Here is a 15,501-nt window from a genome sequence, read left to right as displayed (position 1 = left end):
ACCATGTGTTACAAAGAGAGACATTGTATGTTGAAATATGATAGATAAGTATATTGCTAGAGCATGTGTGATCACAAATACTTTCGGATTAAAAACGGGTGTTAATATTTAGTGTTTGATTCAGACTCTCTTCGGTTGAGAGGGAGCATAAATGAGCTTCTGTTGAATGACAGCTAATCTCAAGATTGTATTGTGAGCCTTCTATTTTCACTTTGTAATCCAAGTGGTTTTTGGCCAATCCAGATTGAGCAGGTTGTAGGTTTTTAGTGGGTTTAGAGAGCGAAAAGGCTAAGAACACTTTGACCGAAATGCAATTTCAGGATCCATCGGCTGTAATCTGACAACACTTATACTACAATTAGCCTGTAAACTGGTTTGCGAAATCCCTTTGTGAAATCATTGTCTCTCAACTGTAACTCCTTCATAATTTCTCAATACAATGGCGCATTAAAAACAAGGTTTGCATTTCTGATGGTTACATAGTTACGTAGCCAGTTACTTGGAAACATGATTTCAGACCAACATGTGATGGGTGAAATGACAAGTAAACAAAATAGTTTCTACAAATAACATGTGATTTTATTTTTTCAAAAAAAAGGTTATTTACATTATGTACATAACCCCCCCCCCCCTAAAAGAAAGGACACATACAGTAACAATAGCACTATCGACAAAACCTCATATCGTGTGCAATGAGATAAGATATCTCCATCAGTTATACAGTGTATCAGTAATCTCTCAGCAGAAAGGCACACTTCTTGGTCACAACAGACACAAACAAACACATTAATGCACACAAACAAACACACAAATACTGCATCCAGGAGAAATGCATTGAACATATGCTTCATTATGGGATGTTCTCTGATAAATTACGTTGGTCTTGCAGTGCTTCCATTTTTCTCATAAATAAAAAATATTTAAAAATGTACAATACAGTAACTATTTGCTGGTGTTTGTCCACTGGCACAGGTCTGTATTCTACGTCACTAGTCACAAAGGAACTTTCTGAAACACATTTAGGACTGCTCCTTGCTTCCAGCCTACGCATTGTTTTCAGCCATCTCGTATGCGCTGGCCATAACCCGGAGTCCTTGTCTTCAGAAACCAATAGAGACCTTCCAGGCGCAGTTAGAGTCCCGTCTAGCTCCTCCGACTGTGCCACGATCAATCTTCCTCCTAGAAAAGTGCTCAAATAAAGAGAAGGCCGTGTTTCCGGCGTTTCCATGTTGGGTCTCCCATGGTGATGGTGTGTTGGTTGTTGGAGGTGCTAAGTTGTTACATGAGAAGCCTGTTAAACAAAAGCAAGTTTAATTTACTCATTTGTAATGATCATTCAGTAGAACACAAAAATAATAATCAAGCAGTACTCTGAAAAGACATACGACAAGACATTTGTCACGTTTCATACCTTTTTCTTGGCTTCACTTCCCAGCCATCACGACATTTCACTAAAGTGATAGAGTCCCCTGGTGAAATGTGGGTTTTTTCAGGATCTTCGGCACAGAATGTAAACCTGGGACAATGTAAAAAAGAAATCTCAGTTATTATTTGTCAATTAAAAAATATAACATGAAGGTTTTTTTTTTTTTTTTTTTTTTTTTTTAAAGAGTGGTTACTTACTTTTTCTGAGTTTCCCCAGCTTTTACACGAATACGTCGGACTTCCAGCACAGGTTTGGGAGCTTTGACGTTCCACGCCCAGATATTCTTCTTAAGGCTCTTCCAGACAGAGTTCCAGGATTCAGAATCTCCTTCCCAGCTGAGGCGGATCTTCAGCAGGTCACCAATATCCTTCTCAGTGAACACCAAGAAGGTGTTAGTCTGGTTCAGACCAATGATCTCATCATGGCTGCACAAAAGGGAAGAGATATTGGGTAAGTCAGGTGCCCAGCAAACTGAAGTTATAGCATCTGTGTGCTCAAATCAACTTTTGAATTTGGATTTACTAAAAAATACATTTAAAAACGTGCAGTGAGTGACTTCAGCAGACAGAATCTGCCTGTCTAATGCCATGTCTTGCTCTTACATCAAAGGTTGTGACTTTAAAGACTTTGAGTAAGCATTTGCATCTATGGTACGGTGAAATTAAAGTTGAAAGTAGAAAAGACTATGTGCTTGGAAGTTTAAAAATGGAGGCAAGTTCAAGATCCAAATGTATAACGTGGCAGTGTGTGTAATTATAAATATGAAAATGAAGTGTGGCTTCCAGTTTCTGCATACAAATAGACAGTGGCCAAACCAGCGCATGTCGGTTTAAGGGCCATCATGCAAGTTGAATAAAAGGCTTTTTTGCTTTACATTTTATACTTACACATCAACAAATATATTTGTTGTATCATTATGGGCTCCATACAACTTGACATGGAAAGTGGGATCGGCATTGTCTGCCTGTTTTCTGTTGAACACGTGCATCTTCATTTGATAGTGGTAGCCTTAAAGAAAACATAAAAACAGAGTTCATGTTTGATCCACTGTGTACAGTAGTAGTTTACACCGGCATTATCAAATGTATTAAATATGGAAGTGAAATAATGCAGTCGTTTTACAGAAGAAAGTAATCATCATAAAAATGTAAAAGATCAAACCTGCAATACATTCACAAAGCATCTCATTGTGACTTACCTCCAAAGGGAGTGTCAGCATTTGTCTTCAGATACATTTTAACGTTGCGCCTCTTGCGCAAGTTTCTGGTGTTGTAGCCGATGTTGTTGCAGCGATTTTTGCGGCAACTGAGGCAGATGCCCTTTTTGAAGCGATCAGGGCCGGTGCACTGGTAGGCAAAGCTCATGTGGTCCTTGCTCATCAAGGAGTCCACGAACAAGTGCACAGCACGCTCATGCTCGCACTTCATCACCTCCATGAAATCTTGAGAAATAGGAGAAGGCAGGTACATTAGGCTACAGTTAAAGAATAGGACTATGTTGAATTTTATTTAAACAGATTAATAGAGACTACAATATAGACTAAGAAAGTATCATTGACTCCTTTATGCCGATGGACATTGTACAAATAAACTAAGAAATGTAGTGAAGTCAATCCTGTTTTCTGCAGATGTGGTGTAACTGATAGCTCTTGTTGTGGACAGCTGGGGCTACAAACAAACAAAGAGCCATTTCTGAAGCACTTACTTCCAGCAACTGCCAGGACGTCACCCAGGGCACAGCCGGGCTGCACTTCTCCACCATTGGGGTAGATGTCAATGTCTCCAATTGCCCCCTGAATCCCAATGCTTACACCCAAAGCCTCACGAGTGTATGTGTGCAGAACGTCCACAAAGTCGGCATCATCAGAGGAGAGGCGCTTCTGTGCCTCAACACCCTCAAACATTGGTCCTGCTGGGTCTAGACCTATTAGGAATAAAAGCGACAAAAGGTCAGGACAACTGCATATCTGAGGAGTTTTAATTGAGTAATCACATTTCACCTAACTTACCAGTGATTCTGCCGATGGAACCTCGTACGAATTTCCCTGCATATCCAGCTACATGAGCGCCTAAACTGTAGCCAATCAGATGCACTTTATCCAGAGGCAGCTGCTGCTCATCCTGGTAAGATAAAAACATAACACTCACATCAGCAGCTGAACACCACGAACACTGAACAAATCCTGGATTAGAGCCAGTGATGATCAGTAGTGCCTGCAGCTGAGCAAGGCTCAGTTAACCCGGACAGAAAATACTGACAGTACCCTCCATGCAACAGCGCCTCCACCATCTGTCTCACTTTCCCCCCGTGAAATACTCTTTGTCAACGTTTACAACCACATGGCAGGGTGCCTGAATCTCTCTATTGCTATGTGTGAACCGGTCAAATTAAGTGACAGTGTGCTCTTTATGGAAGTTGTTGTCCTGGCCGCAAAAGTACTAAATTGACCCTGATCCACATTAGATAATATCAAGTATTATGTTCTATTAGCTGTAAAGACAAAGTGCCAGAGAGAACTTTAGCTACTGCCTCGGAGCAACTTGGGAGATCACAAGACATCCAAAATGAAGGGAAAATAATAATAATTTAATCAAACACACTGTCATTTTGACAAAGCATGCTGTGGTCTCTTAAAATCGCACCGATGGTAAGACAGAAGGGGGGCAGATTTGATTGATTTATTGGTACTCGGCTGCTCTTTTGTCACGCAGCTGTACTGACTTTTCAGCCAAGATAGATCAGATTACCCCCTCCACCATAAGTAAAAAAACATAATAGAACCCCAATTTCATCATTCAGGTTAAGCACAACAAGGAGCATAATAGCATTTATAAGAGCAAACCAAGTGCAAGTATAACAATACATAAATTACTGTACACACCTTAAGCCAGTTGAGCATGCTAGCAATGTGGAGGCCGACGTCATGGGTGTGATTGACTGCATCCGGGTAAAGCTGCTGAGCCTGGGATATCCAATCAACAACAACCACATTGGCTTCATTTTCCCGCTGCATCACAGCAGACACCAGCTTGTGCATCCAGCTTTCAAACATCCCACTCATCTGAAAGAGAAAAAGAACAGGAGTCAGTCAGCAAGACTTTTTTATGACCTCTTGGACACTCTGCACTCAGTTAGCTCACGCTCACATGATAAATTCCAACAATCAAAGTGCTCTGGATACAGACCCAACACATAAATGCCCTTCATTCAGTAAGAAGAAAGGCTTGTCAAGATAAACCCAGGTAGAGAAAGAGAGGGACTGATATAGCGATGATACAAAATTATTTCAGCTCATACCGTCCAGCCATGGATGATGAAGATTGTCTTGGCTGTGGCGTTAAAGCCACACTCCTCCAGACGTTCCGTCTTGCCAGTCTGCAGGTAGCAGCCTTCATGGTCAAAATCTAAACTCTTCCTCATGTTGTACTTGACGGAGCCATCAAGAACCTTGCTGTCAGTTGGCTGTTCATCTTTTCCACCTTCTTCACCTGAAAGAAAGTTATACATGATTTTGAGATTCAATTTAGCATATGCTTAAAATTAACTTTATTTCTCTTTCGCTTTTTTGATTCCTGTTTCTTGTTAATAATTTTAAAAAACAGTAACCTCCTTAACAAATATATATTATTTTAAAACACAGCTCTGAATGCACTCAGCCAATCATGCCTCACACATACAGGAAGTGAAATGAGTCAACCAATCAACTGGCTGTTGCAGCCAACATCTGGTACTATAATGCCGGTAAAGTGCAAGTTGTACCCGAGACGCAGGCGCAGACCCCAAATCTCACCGCCACCCTTATTCTCTTCTCTCATTTCACACGCTTTTTCACACAGCTGCAGCCAGAGCTGGTTTAATTATATCTGACTTTAACACAGTGTGCTCCCAGGCCTGAGGCTAAAACGGTACAATGAAAGCATTTTACAAATGCATGAAGCCGTGGAAAGCTCAGAGGATGCGGACAGTTTATCAACATTCTAATTAGCCTATAGACATGTCGGGGGTTTCAAACTGAAGAGTTATCATTTGGTCTCTTTGTGTTTGATAAAGGGGGAGCATTAATTCAAACCAGTCTGGATTCATCGTGCCTCGATAGCAGCAACGTCAAATCTGAATTTAAATAAACCCGACACCCTCTGGTAGTGGGCCAAACAGACCAAAATGACTTCAGCTGGGTTGTAAAAACGCTGGTGAGCGGTGCTCGGTAAAACGCGGATTCAGCGGAACATCTTTGCAAATAGTTCCCACAGACGTGGCGTTGTGTGTCCTCCACTTGGAGCGTTGCGTCAAGACTCCTGCTGCTCCGAAAAAGGACACGTCGCAGTCTTTAAATCCATCCCCGCTTTTCTGGTTCACTCTGCCCACAACACTTGCTCGCTTTTGTAATATCGCCTAATAGCCAATACAGATAAATCAAGCGGGGGTTGCGGGGAGGATTTGAGGAAATGGGACGTTTATGCTATAATATCGTTTCATTAAAATGTTTAACAAAATCGCCTGTTGGCCCTACTTTACATACACGATGTTAGATTTTGACACTTCCCTCTGAAGCTGGGAAATAAATAAATTATAGAAATGAATGAACAAAAGACACAAAGCTCATTTCTTACCTATAGGAACAGCGTTTTCCCCAGTAGCCGAAGAGAAAAGCGTAAAAGCACACTGTAGGGAAATCCACAGTAAAAGGGCTTTATGATTCATTTCTCAGTCACAGACGAGTGTGGTGGAATTAAAATCTTCCTGGGAAAATACTAATATCTTTCTGTATTGCCGGTGGCTGCGCGGAGGGTAGGTAGGTGACTGAGTTTAGATCCAGTTGTGACAAAGAGCAACAGAGCCCGTGGTGCGTTTTGTTGCGCGCCTGTGTTACACCGCTCAAGAAATGTATAAACTTGCATCAAGTGTCTCATTAGAGTTTTAAATAGTTCCCCTTTCCAGTCATCTGATCATCGGCTGATCTATCGTGATTCTTATTGGTCAAGCCCCCATTTGTTTACGTTGAAGGCGTGGCAAACTGAATGAATTCGTAGTAGGCTCCTCACGTTGAGCGTGCTTTAACCCTTGTGGGTGTGTAATGACGCAAGCCGCAATAAAACCAGTTGCTGTGCGGGATGGAGGTCAGAGAGCTTATTTTGTTGCCTAACTGGATCCAAAACAATGTGCAAATAATCAATATACAGTCACGAAGCTAATGACGTGAGGAGACACCAGTTTTATAAACACTGGCTATGTCGGTGTAATTTGTAGGTAACCGACAATCCCCCTCGTTAATGGGAACATTTAAAAGGCTGTGTGTGTGTGTGTGTGTGTGTGTGTGTGTGTGTGTGTGTGTGTGTGTGTGTGTGTGTGTGTGTGTGTGTGTGTGTGTGTGTGTGTGTGTGTGTGTGTGTGTGTGTGTGTGTGTGTGTGTGTGTGTGTGTGTGTGTGTGTGTGTGTGTGTGTGTGTGTGTGTGTGTGTGTGTGTGTGTGTGTGTGTGTGTGTGTGTGTGTGTGTGTGGCGCCCTCCCCCCTGAAAGCATCGCCCCCTGTGCCTGGCGCGCAGCCAAACCATCAGCTTAGCTCACCGACCAGTTTGAATTGATGAGAGGAAGAATGAACGCACTCACGCAAGGCTCTCCGCAACAATAGCACCACTGTTTTGTGTACATACATCATTGGACAGTAGTCAGGAGGAAGTGTCACCTGCCATCCCAGCAGCCCCTGGTACCTGAACAGCTTTTAGCATCTCTGATCATAATGTCCTGCTAATGGTGATAATGTGCAGTCAGTGGGTTTATTGACTTTATAAGGTACAAGAGCCATAAGACATTAATCTTTTTAGTGATTGCATGGTACCTTGATCTATTACAGTAATATAAATAATAGGCCATTAGTGTATTGTGTTTTCTTTTTAACCAACAATGTACTTTAAATGTGAAATGCAAAAAAATCCATTGAATTATTCCGGCTTCACCATGACTTGGGCTGACTTAGAAATGTTCCATTTTTTTTTACATCAAACGTATTGTTCAAAGGAATGTGAGAGTGTGGTGTGATGCACGAGCATCCAAAATAACTTGTCCTATGTTTACCAATGTATTTATAGCCATACTGTATTATGGAAACAGGGCAGATGGTGCACCTTGAGAGGTTACTAGAGTTCAAATAATCAGATGATGCAATGCAGCGTGTGAAGGCCCATTTCATATAGGATGATTCATGCACGGACATCAGGGAGGGCAGTAGTTATTGCTGCAATGAAGGACGTGGAGTGTATTCTGAAATTTGAAACAAGGGAAGGTCTTTGAGGAATATGATATACTGTACCTGTCCTCAAGCACACAATGGGGCTTAAAATAGCAAACATCTTAAATACTAAATAACACTATGTCCTACGACTGATGAACCAATAATTTTTTATGTTTCTAGAAGGATTAAATCTGGTTTATAACAAAAAATACTGAAATACAAGTTGAATTGACATCCCATCCTCCTGTTATCTTGGGACTTGCCATTTCTACACTGTAGCTATTGTGCATATGGCATTAAAGCCTGTGAAGTTCTCTCTGTTCTTAATTTAAAAGTTAGCTTAACAACAATTCTGTAGTTCTTCCAAAATCTAAAAAGCAGAACTCACCACTTCCCAGAATAAGTCTGTTTGACCAAAACTAATACCAGACGTTGGCCTTTATATTTGTTAGAAAGCAAATGTAGCATTTCTTGTTCAGGAATAGTTAGTCTTTCCATCCACACTCACCTCAGCCAGCTGCTTGCTCTGACTGCCAAGTTGATTCTGCACTTTGCTGACCTATTCTGATTTTTGCCTTCCCAGTCTGCCTGGCAAGACCTAACAATGAGGCACTGTTAAATACTAAAACGATCACCTACGCAGGCTCTCAGGGAATAGCAGAAGGAGTGTAATTTAAACATATTTATCTAATGTACCATTGTACTCATGTATTTAGTTACTCTGCTATTGTCCAAATAACTTCAGATACGAGCCACAAAGTGTGAACAAAGCTTGAGTTTCGAAGGTCTATTTATTCTTTATGTTACTTACATGCCATTCAGGGATTAAAAGTATTTAAAAACTTTTAAAAAAAAATACAATTTAAAATGGATTTGATTGTAAACAGTACTGTTTTCAAATGATTCCTCTGTAGGTTAATTAAAAGAAATTGCAAGGTTTATTTGTAAGTGAGAATTCTCAAAATGTCTAGAGTCAACACGTGTCAGCCTTCCATCTGTGCACACATTTATCTCGTGCCCTCATTGGTCATGTGCGCGTTCGTGTGTGTTGGAGGAGGGGCTCTGTAAGGAAGTGGCACATTTGTTCCGGCTGTGTATTTTCAAATTCTAGCGCACTCGAGCTGGTTTCTCCAAAATTACCTACCCCACCTTTAAGTATACTTTTGAGGGACTTTTACTTTACTTGAGTATTTCCATTTTTTGATGCTTTGTACATACCCCACTACAAATCAGAGGTATAGTGTACTTTTACTCCACTAAATTAATGTAATACCTTAAGTTATTTTGCAGAAGGATTAATGATGTGAAATATAATCACCACTCAAATAAGCCTTTAGTTACACCTCCACAAGCTACCCTGCAGTATACAAAGTATTTCAAATGAGCTGAACCTTTACCAGCTTTGATAAACACATAAATGCCTCAATAACTATAATCAGACATATTTTAACCATAGATTTTAACCAATCTGCATCATGAGTAGCCTACTTTTACTTTGGGTAGGCCTACTTTAAGTATTGTGATGCTTATACTTCTGTACTTTAACTTAAGTACATTTTTTAATGCAGGACTTGTAACAGAGAATTCCTACACTCTGGTAGTTCTATTTTTAATTAAGTACAATATCTGAGTACTTCTTTCCACCAATTATTACAACGATTTAAATGTCCACAGCCACTCACCAGCTAAACTACCCTTCGCTCCACGGATGAGGCAGCAGCGCCACCGTGTGGACGGAGCAGCGGCGCACCGGACAGTGACACAGCAGGAGGCGGAGGGGGGGCATCGAGCCAGACCGGATCCTTCATGAGGGAAGAGGCCAGGGACAGCCAACCAACCCCGGCTTCTCTTCTCTTCACTAATAATATTCTGTATTGCAAGCTACGGAGCCCGAGCAGGGGGCTACGCTAGTGTTCGTAGGATGTCCCGCCATGAAGGTAAAAACAGGCTTAAACTCCGAGGTGTGAGCATGTCGGGATGTGTGTTAAAAACGTTGACAGAGCACCGTGAGCTAATGTTAGCTAGTCGAGAATGTCTTGTTTTGCAGCCCATCCTAGCTAGCGGCAAGGTTGCAGTGTAATCTCGTGAGGACGCATTATGGCGGCCACAAAATGTGTGTTAAATCCATCTCACATAATGTTACGTTTTGGAACATGTACACCAGTCATTTTTAGTTGACCAAAACAACGCTGTCATACAGGCGGAAGACGCTAGTAAACGTTAGCTAAGTGTGCTAGCTAGCCTGCACGCTAGCTGGTAATGGGTTCTGTAGGTTAACGTTAACAAGCTGTGGAGCGAGGGGGAGTGCCGAGAATAGGAAACATACGAGAGCAGGGAATCCCAGGTGGCTTTGCGGGGTTGTGGGGGCATGTCTTCCTGTGCATGTTAGCATGTTTTAGCCTTACGGTAACAGTTGGCCTTTAGATTCCAGTTTCGCCAGCTAACATTGAACAAATCCCCATCCACCTCGTCCTTGTGACCAACCTTGTTGGGCTTGAAGTTGGCTGTTGGTGTCAAGAAGACGTCAGTAGATGTTTGAGCTCATCAGTCAGTAAAAGGTTTAGTTAGTTAAAGTCTTCCATAGCTGTCTTGCTTATGAGCTAAGCTAGTGTTAACGCTCCGGTGTATTTGTGAAATGGTTATTCAGCAGCGAAGGTTAGTCTGGCCTGAGCGGCCTTTAGTTTGCATGTTTGTGTTGATATTGTCGTTGTGGCCAGCTTTACTGTCAGAAATCATCAAGTTTTGTCTGATGGTTATCGTTGTTAGTGTCGTTAACGGGCTAGTCGTCAGCTGCTGCCCAACAGGATCACAGTGCATTGCTCTATGGAGGGAGATATGATGGAGTTTAGACAGCTTGGTGTCATACTATACACCACAACTGCACGACTGTCCTGGTCAATCAGGAATGGCCTGGGTTTGAACAGAGAGGGTCCTTTACCCCCAGAGACACACAGGGTTAAGCCTGTTAAATATAGTGCTGGAATGAATATAGTGGAGAGGATGTCTTTATGAATGACATGCGTAGTTATTAGAATGTGAATTGGTCACTCCTGAGAACGATGTCTCCTGTTAGGATGGACACAGTAACATACGTGTCATACATGATGCATTAAATAACACAGTGACAACTTCTAATATTCTGTGTTGCCTGTAATTTGTCAAATGAGTGTTGTGTCTATTCTATGGTTATTTTTAGGTGGCAGGGCATTTCCTTTGAATATTTTTTTAACATAGACTTCCAATAATTTAACAATAACAACACAGGAAATCGCCTCACCCTTGTCACTTAACCACTAGAACAAGAAGCAATGTTCGACCAAACTCAGAATACAAAACGTAGTCAAGTCCAACAAATCAGTAACTCTTGACACATTATGCAATCCAGTACACTATCGCAGGATAAAAATACTTCTTTCACAGACTCATTTAAAACTTAACATGAACACATATGGATGTAGTTATTACTGTGGGGATTTGTATTAGATTGCATTAGAAGGTGTTCATGTACTGTCCACCACATGCATAAACCCCCAAGCATGTCATTACCATTCTTTTAAAAATAACTCTTTGTAATTCTTGTATATGTTTTGAAGTTATATTTTTGAATAAGGTTAAATTATATAGCTTGTAGTCTTTGTACATAATGCATTAATTATAGGAATACACTTCTTAGGTCATTTTAAACTGAATTGATTAAGAAAATCCCAGTAGAAACATGTTATTTAATGTAAATGTAAAAGACATACTACTTTCTCTGATTAACACTAATTTTAGATTAACAAAATCTAACCTCTTCCTTCTTTCTCCTGTCATGTATGATGTTTCTCCCCTCAGGCGTGAGCTGCGATGCATGTTTAAAAGGCAACTTCAGAGGTCGACGATACAAATGTTTAATCTGCTATGACTACGATCTGTGCGCATCGTGCTACGAGAGCGGTGCAACCACAACCAGACACACCACAGAGCATCCCATGCAGTGTATATTAACCCGAGTTGACTTTGGTAAGTAGAGTTGATGTTCACATCAGGCTAATTATGTATTCCAGATTATGGAAAGACAGCGGCCTTTCACTCATTAATATGATATTCGTTATTGTGGTTCAGATATTTGGTAATACTTAATGGTAAAAGGATATTGGTAATTCACTGACAATCTGACAAGAACATACAGCTGTTGAACATAATGTGATAACATTTTGCTTTCTAGTCTCTACAGCTCAGTTCTAAAGTTAACCCTAAACCAGACACACAGTAGCTACAGTATCATCTGATTTTAATAGTGATTTATTGCCTGAATATAAGAGTAAGTATGATTTGTATCTGTATCTAAAGCAGGGGTGTCAAACTCAAATACACAGTCGGCCAAAATAAAAAATAAATGGTTACTAGTCGAGGGCCGGACTGGTTCAATGTTTATTGCAAAAGTTATTGAAATGAACTTATTGCACATATTAAACCTGGAACTAACAAAGCTTAAATTATTGCCTAAGAACAACATTGACATTAAATAATCAGTTGCATTCATTTCTTATGGCTCTATCTGCAGCTTTTCCGGAGTCATTTCTTATGATTACATTTTTCCACAGGCCAACAACAGCTTCAACAAAACTATTCTCCTCAACGAAAAAAACAAACATGCCCTGTTGTCGTGAGAAAGAAAGTGCAGAAGGAAATATCCATTAAACTCAGTGTGCTGCTCGGTGATGCACACTAAGCCAGATACTTGGCTTCTCATCTTGGGTGCAAGTTCATCAACGTTTGGGCTCGGGCTCTGAGCTGAGGAAATCCTCAGGATGGAGTGAAGGTGTGCGTGCAATATACCGGAGGGCCAGATCTAATAGTAATTAAAAATGATTCTGCGGGCCGAAATTAAATCCACCAAGGGCCTGATTTGGCCCCCGGGCCTTGAGTTTGACACATGTGATCTAAAGGAAGGATGTGTGTGTGTGTGTGTGTCTGTGGACTGTTGTGAAAGGGATGCCAACATTAACACAATGAAAAAAACTTTGAACAAATGATCAGGAATGTTTATAGGTTGTTCAAAGATGAGCAGTGGGTCACAAACAATCAAGAGTTTGCATATCTTGGCATTTCATAAAAGTAACAACTAATACTGGCAGTCTTTGGAAACCACCTTGGTGGCTTTAATAAGCCTGCACAAGTTAAACTGTTACAGTGAATGTTGTCTTTTGCTGCCGCTGGCTTCTGTTGTCTGACATGGAGGCTGTTCCCAAACTGTTTAGTGATGACTGATGTGACCCAGACAGCCTGAGGAGATTTTGGGAGTTTGTTATTGGGCCTTCTGGTATGATTTATTTCTACATGAAATAAGCGGCAGCAATGGGGATAGAGAGATTTCAATGACTAGTCTAGAAGTACTGTTAATGCAATTGCTATCATTTATTGGTTAGCATTACAGTAGATCTGCTGTCATGGTTTGATGAATGGACCATCTTTCTTGCTGTTTTACAACCGCTTGTACTATTATGTCATGCATTGCCACTGTGAAATCTGTTCATATTCAGCATTTCACACACCATAAATTCTGTTTTACAATCTGCAAAAAAAAAAATACAAACTGTTGCTGAGAACCCAGAAGAAGGTGCAAGCTCATAAAGACTTTTGCAGTTTTTATAATTTCAGTGAAAATACACTGAACTATTTGTTTTGATGGAGGATATCATTATTTACCCTCACAGTTTGATCGTAGGAATTTAAAAGAGCGATTGTTTTGAAAAGCTTTAATGTGAGCCATATGTCTAAAATGAGCCATATGTTTAAAATGAGTGGTTGTATATTAGCTGTTAATACGCTCTTGCTTTAGGCTGGCTTATTATGGGCGATGCAGTAGGTCAGGAAAGGCATATTACAAAATGTATTCCTTAAAACTGCAATAATCATTGTTTTCTTGACTATTAACATGTATATTAGGGTGGTCCTTAAAATTGAAAGTCGGAAAGTCTATTAAATGTTGTCAGATTGAGGAACAAATACACCAGGAGAGTTTTCTTGACTAATGGAATGCATTCTGGGGCTTGGAGCTTAGACTTACCGACTTTCAATTTTAAGGACCACCCTACTGAGGCCAAGGTTGATGAGGGAGGGGTAAATGTTGTTGGAATTTGAATAAAATTCACCAGGAGAGTTTTCTTGACTATAACGAATTCCGGTGGTTGGAGCTTAAAATAAATGAATTTGAAAATGTACATGGTACTAAGGACCACCCTAATGTATATAAGATAAATACAGATAAACCTACATTATCTAATTTGGCAGCCAAATGGTGTTGAGGACTAGCTGGTGAACAGCGTGAAGCATTTATCAATTACATAATTTCATATGTCCCTCAGAAATGTATGGAAATCAACACAGCGCTATCAGGAATCTGGAAATGGGACTTGCCTAAATTGAAGTTGAGACGAAAGTTACTCGTTTAGCTGATGGTGTGTGTCCACTGGATGTTTAAAAAGGCTTCTACTACACATTCAAAATGAATCCGAACAACTTAATAATTTGTCAGTTTCGTTTTAACAGCTTCTCCAAACTGCCTCCAGGTTGATGTTATGCGAGTTGGCAAGATAATCTTTTATAATTAACAGTCTCCTGACTATAAGCTGTTTCTCAGCATGTTGATTGGACCTGTTTTTAATTGATATATTCCAAATAGGCTTAAAAATACTTCTGCAGCTTCAACTTTGATTTTGTCCGACTCCCGTCACCAGGATTTCTTTATCATGTTGGATTCTGTGGCAGATGTGATAAAACGTTGATCCTACGTATGAGCAACACTGCAATCACAGCACCTGACATTGCCTTTGAGTTAAGAAATGCCAAAACATTGAGTCTGAATGTCCGTCTTGATTTTCAGACCTGTACTACGGTGGAGAGGCGTTCTCAGTGGAGCAGCCCCAGGCCTTCACATGTCCCTACTGTGGCAGGATGGGCTACACAGAGATCTCCCTGCAGGAGCACGTGGCTGCGGAGCACACAGAGACCTCCACAGAAGTGGTGAGTGGGTGCTGAAGCTTCACCACCTCTATGACACCCTTTAATAACTGCACAGATCTTAAAGGTCCCCCATCATCCTCTTTTTCATCAATATATTATAGGTCTCAGATATATACAAAACATGTCTCTGAATTTTTGGCTGGAAATACCAAACAGATCATGCATTGTAGCATCCCATAATCTCCTCTGTTTCAGCCCTGTTTCCAAAGTGCTGATTCTGGGTCTGTTACTTTAGATTAAAATAATGGTTACACAACACAAAAAATCATTATGACATCATAAAGTGGCCAAAATCTGATCAGCTTATTTTTAGACAGGTTTTTATATAAATGGATCAGGAGGACACAAAGTGAGAATCTTTTTTCCTGAACTTCTGAATCTCTTTCTGAACTTGTATGTCCCCTTTTTAAACATGTGTGTATGTATAAAAGACATGAAAAAGGGGATTTTGCATAATATGTGCAGTGTTTCCCCTACCATTGTCTTGGAGGGACGCTGCGCCCCGCGCCCCCCCCCCTGAAATTCTATATATATAGCACGAAATTGCAACTAATCTACTGTCACTTTTCACATTGAACATGTGCTCTTTTATTAAATAAGCCAAACGCTTTCATTTTAAGTTGTGAGTTTAGTGTTTTTGACCCTAAGAAACACTGATGCATTAATCAATGACAACAATCCACAGCTCCTCTCTGCTCCAGAGGATTTAAAAAATATATCCCAATGCCAATGATTGCAAATAATGTACCTAATATTGAATAAGGGTTCATTTTGACATGAACTGTTTTTGGTTTGTATGCATTTTCCACAGTAATAACAATAATTTTATGAAAGTGTTT

General features: G+C 40.5%; 2 protein-coding genes across 2 annotated transcripts in view; one reads left to right on the top strand and one right to left on the bottom strand.

Moving 5' to 3' along the window:
- Positions 1–571: 571 nt before the first annotated feature.
- Positions 572–6,369, bottom strand: lipg (lipase, endothelial). The gene is made up of 10 exons (XM_034090490.2): positions 6,037–6,369; positions 4,724–4,914; positions 4,308–4,487; positions 3,435–3,546; positions 3,131–3,349; positions 2,625–2,867; positions 2,314–2,434; positions 1,624–1,851; positions 1,412–1,516; positions 572–1,291 (listed from the first exon to the last, which is right to left on the bottom strand). The coding sequence occupies exons 1-10, from the start codon at positions 6,125–6,127 to the stop codon at positions 1,279–1,281; spliced, it is 1,503 nt and encodes a 500-aa protein (XP_033946381.1). The 5' UTR covers positions 6,128–6,369; the 3' UTR covers positions 572–1,278.
- A 3,013-nt stretch (positions 6,370–9,382) lies between these two features.
- kcmf1 (potassium channel modulatory factor 1) overlaps positions 9,383–15,501 on the top strand; it is a 13,680-nt gene continuing 7,561 nt past the window's right edge. Inside the window, exons 1-3 of the mRNA XM_034090492.2 lie at positions 9,383–9,591; positions 11,489–11,656; positions 14,523–14,662. Of these exons, the coding sequence (XP_033946383.1) occupies positions 9,576–9,591; positions 11,489–11,656; positions 14,523–14,662 (324 nt within the window). The 5' untranslated portion in view covers positions 9,383–9,575. The remainder of the gene's footprint in view (positions 9,592–11,488; positions 11,657–14,522; positions 14,663–15,501) is intronic.

The sequence above is a fragment of the Pseudochaenichthys georgianus genome, chromosome 9 (assembly GCF_902827115.2).
Source record: "Pseudochaenichthys georgianus chromosome 9, fPseGeo1.2, whole genome shotgun sequence".
In the NCBI taxonomy this organism is placed as follows: domain Eukaryota; kingdom Metazoa; phylum Chordata; class Actinopteri; order Perciformes; family Channichthyidae; genus Pseudochaenichthys; species Pseudochaenichthys georgianus.
This window is presented reverse-complemented; position numbering and strand designations above follow the sequence as displayed.

Bases quoted from the DNA above. Each gene is read 5' to 3' on its own strand.
- lipg (XM_034090490.2), bottom strand. From the start codon at position 6,127: ATGAATCATAAAGCCCTTTTACTGTGGATTTCCCTACAGTGTGCTTTT. The intron at 3,547-4,307 runs GTGTGTACAGTA...TTATCTTACCAG, and splicing joins GCATGCTCAACTGGCTTAAG to GATGAGCAGCAGCTGCCTCT. The intron at 1,852-2,313 runs GTAAGTATAAAA...CCTTTTGTGCAG, and splicing joins ACAAATATATTTGTTGATGT to CCATGATGAGATCATTGGTC.